The sequence below is a fragment of the Brassica rapa genome, chromosome A05 (assembly GCF_000309985.2).
Source record: "Brassica rapa cultivar Chiifu-401-42 chromosome A05, CAAS_Brap_v3.01, whole genome shotgun sequence".
NCBI lineage: Eukaryota > Viridiplantae > Streptophyta > Magnoliopsida > Brassicales > Brassicaceae > Brassica > Brassica rapa.
Genome location: NC_024799.2, coordinates 27648712 through 27664235, shown reverse-complemented (window position 1 = coordinate 27664235; position 15524 = coordinate 27648712). Strand labels below are relative to the sequence as shown.

General features: G+C 37.4%; 5 protein-coding genes across 7 annotated transcripts; 4 read left to right on the top strand and 1 right to left on the bottom strand.

The window, feature by feature from the left end:
* Positions 1-106: 106 nt before the first annotated feature.
* LOC103870939 (UDP-glycosyltransferase 83A1) lies at positions 107-1717 on the top strand. Its single transcript, XM_009149136.3, has 3 exons — positions 107-659; positions 727-1153; positions 1238-1717. The coding sequence occupies exons 1-3, from the start codon at positions 164-166 to the stop codon at positions 1689-1691; spliced, it is 1377 nt and encodes a 458-aa protein (XP_009147384.3). The 5' UTR covers positions 107-163; the 3' UTR covers positions 1692-1717.
* Positions 1718-2268: 551 nt separating this feature from the next.
* On the bottom strand, positions 2269-5102 carry LOC103870941 (probable mitochondrial-processing peptidase subunit beta, mitochondrial). Of its 2 annotated transcripts, none has more exons than XM_018659148.2 (9): positions 4364-5102; positions 4019-4183; positions 3802-3939; positions 3566-3717; positions 3376-3484; positions 3174-3272; positions 3006-3071; positions 2779-2890; positions 2269-2638 (listed from the first exon to the last, which is right to left on the bottom strand). In XM_018659148.2, the coding sequence occupies exons 1-9, from the start codon at positions 5027-5029 to the stop codon at positions 2544-2546; spliced, it is 1602 nt and encodes a 533-aa protein (XP_018514664.1). In that variant the 5' UTR covers positions 5030-5102; the 3' UTR covers positions 2269-2543. The 2 variants fall into 2 exon arrangements, with proteins under 2 accessions (XP_018514664.1, XP_009147385.1); XM_009149137.2 differs by having other exon boundaries at positions 2278-2638; positions 2783-2890; positions 4364-5100.
* A 144-nt stretch (positions 5103-5246) lies between these two features.
* LOC103870942 (40S ribosomal protein S19-1) lies at positions 5247-6418 on the top strand. Its single transcript, XM_009149138.3, has 4 exons — positions 5247-5432; positions 5743-5833; positions 5919-6102; positions 6199-6418. Exons 1-4 carry the CDS (start codon positions 5349-5351, stop codon positions 6269-6271), a joined length of 432 nt encoding a protein of 143 aa, XP_009147386.1. The 5' UTR covers positions 5247-5348; the 3' UTR covers positions 6272-6418.
* A 265-nt stretch (positions 6419-6683) lies between these two features.
* Positions 6684-9586, top strand: LOC103870943 (probable galacturonosyltransferase 13). Of its 2 annotated transcripts, XM_009149140.3 has the most exons (7): positions 6684-6810; positions 6898-7178; positions 7495-7550; positions 7651-7809; positions 7887-8477; positions 8568-8870; positions 8967-9586. In XM_009149140.3, exons 2-7 carry the CDS (start codon positions 6968-6970, stop codon positions 9246-9248), a joined length of 1602 nt encoding a protein of 533 aa, XP_009147388.1. In that variant the 5' UTR covers positions 6684-6810; positions 6898-6967; the 3' UTR covers positions 9249-9586. The 2 variants fall into 2 exon arrangements, with proteins under 2 accessions (XP_009147388.1, XP_009147389.1); XM_009149141.2 differs by having other exon boundaries at positions 6684-7178; positions 7654-7809.
* A 313-nt stretch (positions 9587-9899) lies between these two features.
* On the top strand, positions 9900-11330 carry LOC103870945 (lamin-like protein). Its single transcript, XM_009149142.3, has 2 exons — positions 9900-10438; positions 10756-11330. The coding sequence occupies exons 1-2, from the start codon at positions 10264-10266 to the stop codon at positions 11112-11114; spliced, it is 534 nt and encodes a 177-aa protein (XP_009147390.1). The 5' UTR covers positions 9900-10263; the 3' UTR covers positions 11115-11330.
* The last annotated feature ends 4194 nt before the right edge of the window (positions 11331-15524 follow it).

Below are 15524 nucleotides of genomic sequence, written 5' to 3'. Positions count from 1 at the left end.
AAGCTTTGGTATCAAATTAGTCTTGATTCCCAAAGGAAAACGACAAAACTCAATAGGTACTACTCGTAAGAAGATTCGTTGTCCTTTCATTTTGTCATCATCTTCTAAATTTTCTTTATAATGAATCAAAACTCTTATTTGGATAATAATTCAAAATTGATAAATGGGAAGGCCTCATGTTATGGTCATACCTTACCCAGCACAAGGTCATGTACTTCCTCTAATGAGCTTCTCACGTTACCTTGCATCTCAAGGAATCCAAGTCACATTCGTAAACACCGAGTTTAACCACAACCGCATCATCAATTCCTTATCCAAATCATCCCGTGATGATCATGTCGTGGATGGGATCAAGCTTGTTTCGATCCCAGACGGTTTAGACGATTCACCAGAAGAGAGGAACGTTCCTGGGATGTTGTCGGAATCGGTTTTGCATTTTATGCCGACCAAAGTAGAGGAACTGATCGAGAGGATGATCTCGGAAACTAGCGGTGCGGTCATTAGCTGCGTTGTGGCGGATCAGAGCCTAGGATGGGCAATGGAAGTTGCAGCTAAGTTTGGTATCAGACGAGCGGCGTTTTGTCCCGCTGCGGCTGCGTCTATGGTTCTTGGATTTAGTATTCAGAAACTAGTTGATGATGGTCTCATTGATTATGATGGTAAAATTAAAATTAAAATTTGATCATTAGATCAGCTTTTTATAGCTATTGTTTTTCTATTTTTTAGGGACTCCTAATGTGAACAAGACAATTCAACTATCTCCAGGGATGCCAGAGATGGAAACAGACAAGCTTGTATGGGTTTGTCTGAAGAACAAAGATTCGCAGAGAAACATATTCCAACTTATACTCCAAAACAATAAATCAATAGAGTCAACGGATTGGTTGTTATGTAACTCTGTGTTTGAACTTGAGGCGGCAGCGTTTGAACAAAGTCCAAAAATATTACCAATTGGTCCCATTGGTTTGGCTCATCATAGTCTTGAAGAGGGATCCATGTCACTAGGAAGCTTTTTACCTGAAGACCGGGATTGTCTAGACTGGTTGGACCGGCAGATTCCTGGTTCGGTGATATATATTGCCTTTGGGAGCTATGGGGTTATGGGTAAAGTTCAATTAGAAGAGCTAGCAATTGGTATAGAACTGACCAAGAGGTATGGGTTTGGTTCCGGTTTACTTTACTAACTTCCCATGTGTGTTACTTATACTACCTAATGAGTTACATGTTGATTCAATAGGCCGGTTTTGTGGGTCACCAGCGGTGGTGATCAGCCACCAATGAGAGTTGGGTCTGGTCAGGTCATAGTGGTGAAGTGGGCTCCACAACGTGAGGTTCTTTTGCATCGAGCTATTGGATGCTTTGTGAGCCATTGTGGATGGAATTCAACTTTGGAAGGAGTCCAGAGTGGCATACCATTTTTATGTATCCCTTATTTTGCAGACCAATTTATCAACAAAACATATATATGCAATGTGTGGAAGATTGGATTAGGGTTTGAACAAGATGAACGAGGAATAATTTCAAGGTTAGAGGTGAAGAGGAAGATCGATGAGATTATGAGAGACAATGGAGAGTTTAAAAAGCGAGCTATCAAGATTAAAGAGATTGTAATGAAAAATGTTGTGAAAGATGGCATTTCTTATGAGAATCTAAACAAATTTGTCAACTGGATCAAAACAGAAGTTAATTGATAAAGTTTTGAATGTTTCCAATACGACCACTACTTTTGAAAGAAATGAGACATGCCTTGTATTTTCACAAAATTCATAGAATGATGATGATGGTAATAAAAAGTTGAACATGAACTGTAAGTGGATGTACAATTCCGAAGACTAGTGATGTTTGTGATGACAATGGTCATAAAAAGTGGAGGTAAGATTCACAGAATGATGATGATGGTGTGATAAAAAGTTTGACAAGATGATACTTTTTTTTTTTTTGGACAACGACAAGATGATGCTTATAATGCATTATATATTGGAATGACTTGAGAAAAACAAGAAAAAGGTAAAAGACTTGCTGAGTAAAGTGTTAAACTCCAAAGACAGCAATAAGATAAACCACATCCAAATGATGAACTTGAGATCAGAACAGCAACATTAACCATAAACCAAAACCCAGAAAATGATTGGTTATAATATGGTTCATCATTTCCTACACTTCAGTGAGAAATTCTTCTACCTCGCCCTTGTTTTTTTAAGTGATTCAAGAATCCTGTCCACCAGTTATTATACCTTTTCATAGAATTGGTACGTATAAATATATAAATTGCATGAATACAGATGAAAGTAATGATTCCATTTGAGGTTTTCAAACAACATGCAACAACTTAGTATGTATGGCAAAATTATTGAGAAGCAAAAAGCAATAAAACATAGGATCTCTAGCATCCTGTAGCCGGATAAATAGAGTAAATGGTACATTTATTTTTACCAGCAACGATTGAAAATTATGCAAGATTACAGCAAAATAAAACTCAAAAATAATGAATCCATCGCCCCACCTTAACATGCTCTCCCTGTGGACGTTCTGTGAGCGTTATTTCAGAGGCTTAGTAACGGTTCCAGTAGGTTCCGCGTCTGAACTTGTTGTAGTCTGGCAAATCTTGGATCGGACCAATAGCTGAGATTGCAATGTCCTGCACATTATCCCAAAAAACACCCCTTAATTACTCCTACTTTTTAGACTCTATTTTAGCCACCTAAACGCCATATCATTTTTTTTTCCTTTTCTTGCTTGTATACATACATAAACCAGGACGAGAGCGAGAGAAATGACTTACCTTGTCATAGATATACTTGTTGGCAACACGTTTTACCGTGCTGGCATCAACTGCATCGATCCTTGCAAAGAGTTCAGCCGTTGGGATTCTTCTCCCATATGTCAGCAGCTGCATATATCACAAGTATCGGGAAGTAAGTATAAACTAGAACGAAAAACTAAGGTTTGTTATCTTTGACCAATGCACTTATGTTATAAAGATGCTTAGATGATTGATATCATACCTGACGACCAATATCTTCAGCAACTGGGCTAGTTCCATCCATGTGAAGTAATAGCGATGATTTCAGCTGAAGGGAAAATTTTAAATCAGTTTAGATTGTTGTACAAATAAGTGAGTAAGAAGCTGAATCTAGGGAAAGAGAGGAATAAACAGTTGTGTGTTAGTAAACCTGATTGCGCGCACGTGTCACATCATCGTCTGAAACTCGGAAGGCCAACTTGGTTACCTCATGCATAATCGCATATGATAAATCATCTAAGCAATCAGCCTGTAAAAAAATAGCATGCAACATGTTAAAATAGATGCAATAACGAAAAAAACTGCTTATACAGTAAGAGCTAAGCTTGCAGTGTTGTCCTCTTGGGTTTGACCTTAGCAACTGCGTACACGCCGAAAAGTCCAGTATCCTTGTAGTTGGTGTTGAATGCCATTATGCTTTCCGCTATTTCATTAACGGCAACCCTCTGGGTCAGGGCAGACCTGCGCACATACAAGTTAATATTCATACTGTAGAAACAAACCTTAGCGTTGAACCCATGTCAAGAGAAAGTAAAATCTAACCCCATGTGCTTGCCACCACCAACGTTTTTGTTCCAAGAACCCAACATGGTTTGCATAACCATAAGAGCAACGGAATCTGGATCTGTCCAAGAAGCTCCTTCGAAGGCCACAGCAAATTGTGCAAGGGGTAGATCGTCATCAATCATTCGAACCTAACAAAAATTATCAATGGACTAGAAATTTAGAAAGAAGGAAACTAAAGGAACAATAAAAATCATAAATGGTCGTCTCTGTACCTCAGAGCCAGTAAAACTAGCAGGTTCTTTGGCAACTAGTTGAGTAGTAGTAGTCGGATCAGATGACAACTTGTTAAATAGCTTCTTCACTTGCTCAACAACTTCCTCATGCTTGACAGCTCCTGCCGCAGCAATCACCTAAAAACGTTTTGGATGAGTCAACATCAAATAAACAAATTCAATAACCGAATGAAGAAAATGAGAACAAATGTTATACCATCCTGGAAGCTGTGTAGTGAGTCTTGATGTAGTTCTGAAGATCATTTCTGGTGATAGACTTGATATTCTGAGCAGGTCCAAGAATAGTTCTTCCAAGAGGTGTGTATTGGAAAGCAGTGGCATGTAGATGGTCAAGAACAACTTCATCAGTTTGTCCCTCCACCTATAGAAAAAACAACAACAGTGCTTAAGAGAGTGAATGAACAATCAAATTAACAATAATATCACCAAATAAACGAAAAATGCAAACGAAATATTTACTTCACGACCATGCCAGCATATGATTAAGTCCATCAATCAATAACAGAGCAAAAAGTTTGAATTTTTAAGAAGAAGATGATACCTCTTGCATTTCCCTGAGGATGACATCACGCTCCCGGTTAATCCTCTGCTCCTCGAACTTAGAGTTCTGCAAGATATCAGCCAACACATCCAACGCCTGGTTCACATCCGAATCCATCACCTTGGCATAGTAAGTAGTCTGCTCCCTCGACGTATACGCATTCAAATGACCACCAATGTCCTCGATCTCCTCCTCCAACGCCCTCACCGTACGCCTCTCCGTGCCTTTGAATATCATATGCTCCAGAAAATGAGCCGTCCCGTTCGTCTCGTCCGACTCGAACCTCGATCCAGCGTCGATCCATACCCCGACGGTTGCGGTCTTCGCGGAGAGATTCGATTCGGTGGCGACTCGGAGGCCGTTGGGTAAAGTGGTGACGCGCGTCTCGGGGGATGACAAGATGTGGTTGTGTGAGGCGAGGATTGGATGCGGAGATGCGTATTTGAGGAATCTCTGATCTGGGTTCTCCAGCCTCTTGAGCTTCTCTTTGACGATCTCGGCGGAGTGGTCGTAGGGCATGAGAATCGGCGGCGTGGGGGAGGGGGAGTGAGACGTCAGAGAAGCCGAATCGAGAGCTGAAACGGAGGACAAAGCTCGTGCGGCTCGGTTCAGGGCGAGACGCCTCTGAGATCGGAGGGCGGAGGTCAATAGGTTCTTCATCGCCATTGCTGATGGCTCTCTCTCTCTCTCTCTTTCTCTCTAGGGTTTGATGAGACAAGACTCGAGATGCGAACTAGTCGCCAGTAGTTATGCAATGACAAAACGTGGACGTTTCTCCGACAGGGTTAATACCACGTCGTTTTCTCAAGCACTTAGGCCCAAATAAAGATGAATAAAAGCCCATTAAGGTATAGAAAGCCCTAAGTGAAATGTAATGGAGGTATATAAATTAGACAGTGTTGTTGGAGATTGAAAACCCTAGTCTTCGCGGCGTGACGACGGAGAGAGAGATTCAGCTCTGCGTTAAAGGCAAAAACCTTCAGCCATGGCAACTGGTAAAACTGTGAAAGACGTCTCGCCACATGACTTCGTGAAGGCTTACGCTTCTCACCTCAAGCGATCTGGCAAGGTCAGTGCTCTTCTTACTTTGTTTTACTTTAAGAAAATCCTAAAGTTTTTCATTTTGTTTTAATTTGGAAATTCATAAGCCTTTTCCTCACATTATATCAATCTAAGTCTCCACGTTTGTGTAATAGTGTTAAGTTGTCTTGAGCTTTTGCATTGTAAGAAAGCCTTGAATGGATAGATTTCTTGTCTTTTTAGGACAATAATCAAAGCTAAACTCATAGTGTTGTGTCTATGATAAGCATTTCTATTGGGTTGCTGTTTGCGTGTTTCGTAAGAGAGACCATAACCAAATATATGTTGTTTTCTTTCAGATCGAGCTTCCCTCATGGACAGACATTGTGAAGACCGGTAAGCTGAAGGAGCTTGCCCCATACGATCCAGATTGGTACTACATCAGAGCTGGTTAGCTTTCTTACCCCTAGTCTCAACTGTATTTCTCAATTACTCAATACATATTTCACAAGGATGCTATCTTATTATGATTCAGCATCTATGGCAAGGAAAGTGTACCTAAGGGGAGGTCTTGGAGTTGGTGCTTTCCGTAGAATCTATGGTGGAAGCAAGAGAAACGGCAGTCGCCCACCACATTTCTGCAAAAGCAGCGGTGGCATTGCCCGTCACATCCTCCAGCAGTTGGAGACTATGAACATTGTTGAGATTGACACCAAAGGGTAAAACATTCATAAGGCTTCCCCCTCGTCTTTATATATCTTTCTTTGAGCAAGATGCTAGGGGTTAAATTATGTTTTTGTGTTGCTGTCTTTCAGAGGAAGAAGGATCACTTCCAGTGGGCAAAGGGATTTGGACCAAGTTGCTGGACGTATTGCAGTTGAAGTTTGAAGTTTTGAATGTTGTTTTTACATCTTTTGAAACCAGTGTCCTGTTTTTAGTGTTAAATCTTTTTATCAATATCATTTTGCTGAAGACTTGGCACTCACATCTTTTTTGTTTGTGTCTTTAGACATTTAAAGTCTCATCTTCTTTCAGTTCTGTGTTTTTTTCTCTAAATGTCATCAGTCGAAATCTTAAATAAGAAAATTCATAATCAAAATAGACGATTAGACCAACAATGGATCAAGACAACAAAAGGAAAAAAGCAAAGTTTAATGTTTATCCTTTAATTCAGGAAGAAACCTAAAATTAGCTTAATGCAGAAACCCTAAATTCAAGGTGAAGACACCAAATTCAAAACACGGTTTTATAATAGAAAAATCCAAATAAATCTTCTAATCCCATTTATAAGTAAGATCTTAAAACTAATTACGATTCTTTTTTTTTCTTCTCTTGGTGAATTAATATTTAGATCCACCGGCAAAAATCACTTTTGGGATCTTTGTCATCCAAGGAAGGAGCAGCTCAGTGGATTTGTGCTTTGATCAGTGAGAATCGAACTCTCTCTCTCTCTCTCTCTCAAAAATTGAGAAAATTGGGTGAAATCTTAAATGCAATTGGGATCGTGGGAGCAGGAAGGGAGGTGATGTTGTTTGGATGGGGATTGGGCGGAGGAGGAATTAGGGTTTGGAATCAGGAACAAGGATGCAACTTCACATCTCGCCGAGCATGAGAAGCCTCACGATATCGAGCAGCAATGAGTTTTTTGATTCGATGAAGATCAAAGTCGCGCCTCCTCTCATCTCTTACCGAACTCTCTTCCACACTATCTTAATCCTCGCCTTCCTCTTGCCTTTCGTCTTCATCCTCACCGCTCTTGTCACCCTTGAAGGTGTCAACAAGTGCTCCTCCATTGGTATATATAACACTAAAGCCTCTTCCTTTTTTGTTTCGGATCTCGACTTATTGCTTAGGATCCAATGCTTATGTCAACAAAGTCTTGGCATTTTTGAAATTTTATTGCTTTGTATCCATAAATGATTAATGAATCACCTAAAGAGTCCCAAATGAGCTTCCTTTGAACGTCCTATTATGATCTTTAAGCTCAGATTATCTTTGATTAGTCTCAGTATTAATGGATCAGAGACAAATTCTGACAAAATCAATCTTAAAGCTGTTATCTTATTGCTTAGAGCTGACTGAGCTCATGATTTTTATTTTTTTGGCTTCAGATTGTTTAGGGAGGCGGTTAGGGCCACGCCTTCTTGGTAGGGTAGATGATTCAGAGGTGAGTGATTATTGCTTCTTTTTCAGATTTTTATAAAGTTAGAAGATGGATTCATCTTCATTGTTTGACATTAATTTGGATCATTTTTCTGTTGTTGCAGCAGAGACTAGTTAGAGACTTTTACAAAATTCTAAACGAAGTAAGCACTCAAGAGATTCCAGATGGTTTAAAGCTTCCCAATTCTTTTCGTCAGCTTGTTTCCGATATGAAGAACAACCACTACGATGCCAAAACATTCTCCCTCGTTCTCCGAGCTATGGTACTTTCTCTAAATCTGAAACTTAATTGTTTTTTCTCGGTAGAGTGTGCTAATTATGCTTACTATGATTTGAACAGATTGAGAAGTTTGAAAGGGATATGAGGGAATCCAAATTTGCGGAGCTTATGAACAAACACTTTGCAGCAAGTTCTATTCCAAAAGGAATCCACTGCCTCTCTTTGAGACTAACCGATGAGTACTCCTCAAACGCTCACGCTCGGAGACAGCTTCCCTCCCCTGAGCGTCTCCCTGTTCTCTCGGACAACGCTTACCACCATTTCGTTCTAGCTACAGACAACATTTTGGCTGCATCGGTTGTGGTCTCATCCGCTGTTCAGTCGTCTTCGAAACCTGAGAAAATTGTCTTCCATGTTATCACTGACAAGAAAACCTACGCGGGGATGCATTCTTGGTTTGCGCTCAACTCCGTTGCTCCTGCCATCGTTGAAGTCAAAAGCGTTCATCAGTTTGACTGGCTGACAAGAGAGAATGTTCCTGTTCTCGAAGCTGTGGAGACCCATCACGGTATCAGAAACTATTACCATGGGAATCATATCGCTGGTGCTAACCTCAGTGAAACAACTCCAAGAAAGTTCGCTTCGAAGTTGCAATCAAGGAGTCCCAAATACATATCTTTGCTCAACCATCTTAGAATCTATCTACCAGAGGTAAAACCTTTCTATCCTTTTTAATCATTCATTCAGATTTGAAACTGAGAATGTGAATGTAAAGCTTGTTTGGTTGGCCCTTTTGAACAGCTGTTTCCAAACTTGGACAAGGTGGTGTTCTTGGATGATGATATAGTGATTCAGCGAGATCTATCTCCTCTTTGGGATATTGATCTTCACGGGAAGGTAAATGGAGCTGTGGAGACTTGTAGAGGAGAAGACGAATGGGTTATGTCAAAGCGTCTCAGGAACTACTTCAACTTCTCTCACCCTCTCATAGCAAAGCATTTGGATCCGGAAGAATGTGCTTGGGCTTACGGAATGAATATCTTTGATCTACGGACATGGAGGAAGACGGATATCAGAGAAACTTATCATTCTTGGCTGAAAGCGGTAAAGCATCATCAGAGAAACTTGTATTTTTTTTTTTGAGTTTTGTGATTTAGATAATGGCTAATCCATGTCTTTTTGGTCTGATGATGTGTGCAGAATCTGAAGTCGAATCTAACAATGTGGAAACTTGGAACATTGCCTCCAGCTCTAATTGCATTTAAAGGGCATGTTCAGGCAATAGATTCGTCTTGGCACATGCTTGGATTAGGATACCAGAGCAACACCAACATAGAAAACGTGAAGAAAGCTGCGGTGATTCACTACAATGGGCAATCAAAGCCGTGGCTGGAGATAGGTTTCGAGCATCTGAGGCCGTTCTGGACAAAATATTTGAACTACTCCAATGATTTCATCAGGAGCTGTCATATCTTGGAATAGCAAAAAGAAAGCTTTCAGATAAAACCTTGAAGGTAAGAGAAGTGGAGATTTGGCGGGGGTTTATGGAGATATATACATTGGGAGTTTTGGCTGGAAGATGAAACTAGTTACAGAGCTATGCAGGAGAAAGATTGATTCTTCTGTAGAGGTAGAAGGGTTACCCTTTGTTGAGATTCTTTTGACACAGCAGTAAGAAATTGGATTTTTTTTGGGTCATGATCAGACACCAAACACTGGTTACATTTGCTCCACATGTATTTTTTCTTTCTAAATTTGTTGGTTCTTAATTTTTTTGGCAAGTTACAATTCCAATTTTTATAATTTTAATTTCAGTAGTATTCAGTGATTTTAATGAGAACACAATTTGATTTGTTAAGGTCAATATATAACCACATTTCTTGATGGAGAAGTTTGCCTTTGTAGCTCTCTTAAGCTCATGCTTAAATAATACATGACACTAAAACGTTCTGCTTGCAAAATGAAGATATGGTTCGACTTTGGTAAGGACTTGGTGGTAAGTTGGAAGGAACATGTAAAAAGGATTTGCTAAAAGGACTCTGCTTTGTAGCTCTGTTTCTCAAGTTTCTCTTCCTTGAGAAAGGACATGGGTATGTATATAATCCTACGTGGATTATACAATAAATATCGTGTGGACATAATGTTGGCTAAAATCAAAGTAATGACCTCAAAAGAAAATGGAAACAAATCCCCGCCAAAAAAGGTAAGAAATATAATCACGAGAAAGGTCATAAGGCATTTGTGCCAGCAATTTACAAGCTGTAATTACCTTAATTGTGTAACGCTTACCTTTTAATTAATGATCTTGTAATCACCTCGTCAACCTCTTGGTCTTAATTAAAGTTGGAAGAGAGATCGAAAAGGTTGGTGGAAGAATTTGCGGATTTTTTTCCTGAAAAAGAGAAATTTACTCTTTTTAATTAAAAAAACGTTCACGTTTCTAGTGAGATAGACAGAGAGTCAGAAAGCACTTAGCATTTTCTTTCTAGAGTGATCGATGGCGAGAATTGCTTTGATGGCTGCGGTAGTGGTGGTGGTTTTCCTTGCGGCAGGGCTGGTGAGTGGAGTGGCGGCGAAGAAATGGACGGTGGGAGATAACAAGTTCTGGAATCCCAATGTCAATTATACCGTTTGGGCTCAGGACAAACATTTCTACTTCGACGACTGGCTCTGTAACTATATTCTCTCTCTCTCAACACTGATTCTTATCACTTTCTAGTTTAGATGATTTTTAGATCTGATTGGAAATGTGTTTATCTTACACCGAGAATATTCAAAAATTTTAAAATATTTTAAAATCTTGTCGAACACAATTAATCATAGGTTGTCTGAAAAGTGGGACCACTAGATTCTTCTCTGTCCCTTTAATTACAAACATAAACAGTTGGTACTTTCAAAAGATCAGTGTTTCTACTCCATTCATGAATCTTGTTGACTTGTATGGTTTCTCTCATTGTGCCTCTGTTTGGTTTCTTGGCTGTTCTCTTAGATTTTGTGTACGAGAGAAACCAATACAACGTTATTGAAGTGAACGAGACCAACTACATTAGCTGCAATTCCGATAGCCCCATCGCTAACTGGAGTCGTGGATCCGGAAGGGACGTCGTTCATCTCAATGTGACCAGACCTTACTACCTCATCAGCGGTTATGGTGGTGGATGTTACGCCGGTATGAAGCTCTCTGTTTTAGTTGAGAAACCGCCTCTTCCACCAGCTCCAGCACCTACCAAAAACAATGCAAGAAGAGCCATGACCGTCTCACCTTTTGCTCCTCAGTTTGTTATTCCGGCAGCTGTTTTTGCAGCAATAGGGTTAATGTGGGACAATGTGGTACTACCCTTTTGGTAACTAGTCTTGATTTCTCCAATTTATATTGTAGTGTTACTCTCTTATTTCTTCTTAATGTTGGTTTCGTGGATCTTCTATCATCGTTCCCTAGACGTGTGTGTACGCGCCTTAGGAGGTTGTTCATGCTTTCGCTTTTGTTGGTGGGAAATCAATTGTTGAAGAACAAGAAGTGTAGTTTAATTTATGTGATGAATCTTCCAAACTTGATTGAGCCTATATTTTGGGCTATGACTTGTAAGTTATATAGCATGCATGGGCTTTGATTTGTGAGTAATATAGGTCCTCCAGTTTGCAACATGTCAACTATCTATCTATGTATATATGATCTCGTTGATAAAAGAATCAATAAATGCATACAGCATATATGTTTTTTTTTATAAATTCTATCGGCTGATCAGGTCGGAGCTTCTGGAAGAACACACTTAGTATTACAGAGTAGACTGTCTACCACACTGCTTGACCCAAATTGGAATATTTTCTAAATGATGCCGGGAGAGAAAGATTGACCGATCATCTGTTATGATCCAGCATGTAAACTATTTTGGTTAAAGCCCAAATCCGGTCGTCTAACCAAATAATTTGGTTACCACGAGGAAGAATCTATAGCTGATGTGGGAACGCACCACATTTTTGTTTTTGGTTAGAGGTTTCTATGAAATAAACGTGTGAAAGAACGTTATAACATTTAATTTAAATCATCAGTTGCTCATATTCCACGTTTTTATACACATGGTGACTATACGAGCCAGACAGAATAAATTCTATACGCTATTTTTTCTTTGTTTGATCCCCAATTTTTACTTTATGACACATCCATACATTTTTATTTCTTTCTTTTATTTTATGACAAAACACATCTATAGATCTGATGAGTTCAAGAATATATATGTGGAATGAGAAAAATAACTAAAGTACTAACTAACATATTAATTTCCCAATAATGGATGTCTGTTAGCTAGTAGGCGATATGATAAGTTGTAAGTTGGTCGTCGCATGGTCACATGCCATAAAAGACGAAAAAGGATGTTTGAGAACACGTTTATCTTCGACTCTTATGCATTCTAAACTACTCCACTTGCACTTTTAGTTTATGATAAGAAAAAGAAACCTCAAGACCAATTTGTAGGAATAACATTTACAATATTGAACTTGAAATATATAAAACTTCATTTTCGTTAAGAGTTTTAGGAAATGAAATCAACAATGTAGTTCAGTAGCTGGACGTTTATTTTCATTTTTACCATATTATCACTGTTTTACTATTTAAAAAAAAAATAATTCGATTTGTTTTTTTTTTGTTGGCAAGAAGTTTTGAGCCGAAACTCATCATCTTTTTGGAGTATGAACGTAAAGACAATATCCTATTGTTAAATTCTCTTTTCGCAGCTGCTAAGTTTGTTCTTTGCCGGTAAAAAAAAGTTTGTGATTTTCACGTCCTGTTCAATGCGAGGGTATATAGTCCTGAAACAGTGGAGAAACTTATGAAGAATATTTTTCATATAGACGTAAAACGCTACCTTTTGATTATTGTGGAAAGTTTAGAAAATAATTTAAAAGTTGTTTGATATACAGTTATATTTGTTTCAAACTAATGGTGTACATATACCCTGTTAAAATATTACAACGAACTAGCTAAATCTTTGACTAGGGTTTAATCTAATAATCTACTTCTGAAACAGTGGAGACCATGAATAGTCTCTTAAACCTATCGAAACCCTAAGTACTCTGTTTAATTAAATAAAAAATTCATCAACAGCAAGGAAATAATTATTAAAAACAACCAAAAAAAAACTAGCTATATTAGTTTATTGAGTATAATTAAAGTTGACAGATTAATTTATATCACTAGTTCATCACATAGAAAATGACGTGATTGTAATTTGTAAAGTTTAGTTCAAACCCTTTGTTTCGAATGTTACGAAGTTCTGCTCCGCACCGCAGTTAACAGTAACAAATATCTCTACATATATCATATATCTATACGTTTTTATAACTGTTAAAATAACACCGCAGTTAAACCACTCAAATCACAGTTACCATTATTCGTGTGGTTTTCGGATTTTCGACTATGTAAAGGGACCTAAAATAATGAATAAATTGTTAAAATAATAGCTTGACCCTTATCCCAAAGTCAACTCACCACACGTCACGACAAAGCAACCAGCTCTTCAATGCATTTTTTTGGTCATACGATTAATGTTCGCCATGTTTCTTATAATCGTCTTACAGTCTATGCATCGAGCCTTTTTATTTAAAACATACATTATATAAACACAATCATTAAAAATTAATGATGTTATAATTAGATCAAGTCTAGACATTTTCTCTTTTCTCTTTGGTTGTTACAATTGTTTTGACCCTTCTCAAGGGATGTGAAGTCTTAATTTTTTTTTTGACCCTTCTCGAGTTTTACTTAATGTTTTATGTTTCTAGTCATTAGAATATCGTAATATACTGTGTATAACCTTTCAAACCTTTTTAATGTTTTCTGATCGACTTCAATGTTTAATTTTATTCCAGGAAAATAAGAGTTTAACTACTTGATTGCTTCCTTATTTGTTACTCTATATTAAGTGACACTAAGATAAATTCTGATTATCAAACGGGATACTATTAAGAAAATAATACCGTTAATTTACGTAATCAATGGGATATCAATAGGCTGTCGCTAGGTGTCAAAGAAAAATTTATTAATAGTACTATAGCTTATTGCAAAAACAAATGTCAATTAAGTTGTTTATGTTGATTCCTCTATTACTCTTAACACTCTCAAGAACATGCAACGCAGACAGTTATTAATTATGTTTTTGTTTCACTTCTCAACAAACCCAAAAAATATAATTTAAGAAGCTCAAATCGTTTCACGAATATTTCCACAGTTGCGTTATAATTAATTTAAGCCGTTTGATAAAAAAAATATTATTAGAATCATCAGATGGTGTGATCATCGATATTATATCTTTGAACTTTTGAGTCTTTTGACAGTTTTCAGCTTAAAGTTCATGGTGCAGTTTCTATTAAACATGATTTCTATTAAACATGATTTCTATTAAACATGATTTCTATTAAACATGATTTCACTATATATCAAATATATATTTTCTGGCTCTTGTATTTATTTGCAAATTGCAGATTATGTTCTACATGACATAAATAACGTAGGCAAGTTGGTCCTTGTGTGTTTGGCTAGAAAATGAATGAGGGGGAATGCTTATTGGCTATTCCATTTATCACATTTAATTCCCACCTGTAAAATTATTGACCTTTACTTAGCAAACAAAACCAACCCTCCCTTCGTAAAGTTAAGTTCACGCATACAATTTCGTTCTAACAAAAAGGCAGCAATTAACATATTTTTCTGTGAATCAATATGTGAAAAGTGGATATTTTAAAGAGAGCATATTTCAAGGAAACACATCGATATATGATTTGTTCAAAGTAAAATTGTCAAGATTCTTAAGTCTTAACATTGCCTAATTCTAAAAGGCTGGTTCACATATCTGCTTCATCTGCAGTGTTAAGGTAGTTAAATCCAAAGTTACTATGCATAGAGTAAGTATTGGACTGTGAAAAAAAAAAAAGTATTGGACTGTGTAGGAGACTGTAGCTTTGCGTAGACTATAGAGCCACAATGGGGCACTTGTTTATTAGTGCATGTTGGACTATATACACGTATACGTTCATTTAACCTAAAAAGTGTATTTTGTCGCGATTTGATGGATGCCTTGCACTGCCGGTCTTATGAGGCAAACTTCTATGATCGATAGTGACAGATAATTTTCAATTATGTATATATATTTAAATGAGATACATTTACGAGACTGATATTGGTATTATCGTATTTCGTTAAGCTGTAAATCAAATCTTTTGGATGGAAAATGATAAAGTAATATTTTAACATGTTACCAAAAAAAAAGAAGTAGATTTTGAAAATGAAAAAGTATATACAAAATAAAATAGAGCAAGCAATTTATAACTTTGAACATGAAAATAATTCCTTTTTTGTCACTAATTTTGCAGAACAACGGAGAACCCACATATATTGAAATGGCGGTTGATATAACCATGTAAAATCAAAAAAATATTTGAAATTATCATTCCAGGAGTTATTCATTAAAAACTAGCCTCTGTATCTTCTCATCAATAATTATTTTGGTTTTAGATTTGTGATATTAATATGGATTATTATATATAGAAGACTCATAACGAATTAATAATAAACATACCAAGTGAGACAGCTTTCAGCCATATTTAAAGTATATTGGTTATCCTTTACTAAGATAATTAACAACTCTAGAAAGGAAGAAGTCTAGTAAAACATTCTAATTTTGTTAACCCATAAAAAAGTACCATATGTTACTATGTTAGAGCATCTGCATTGAAAGTTCAATGCAGGGGTTCACACATTTC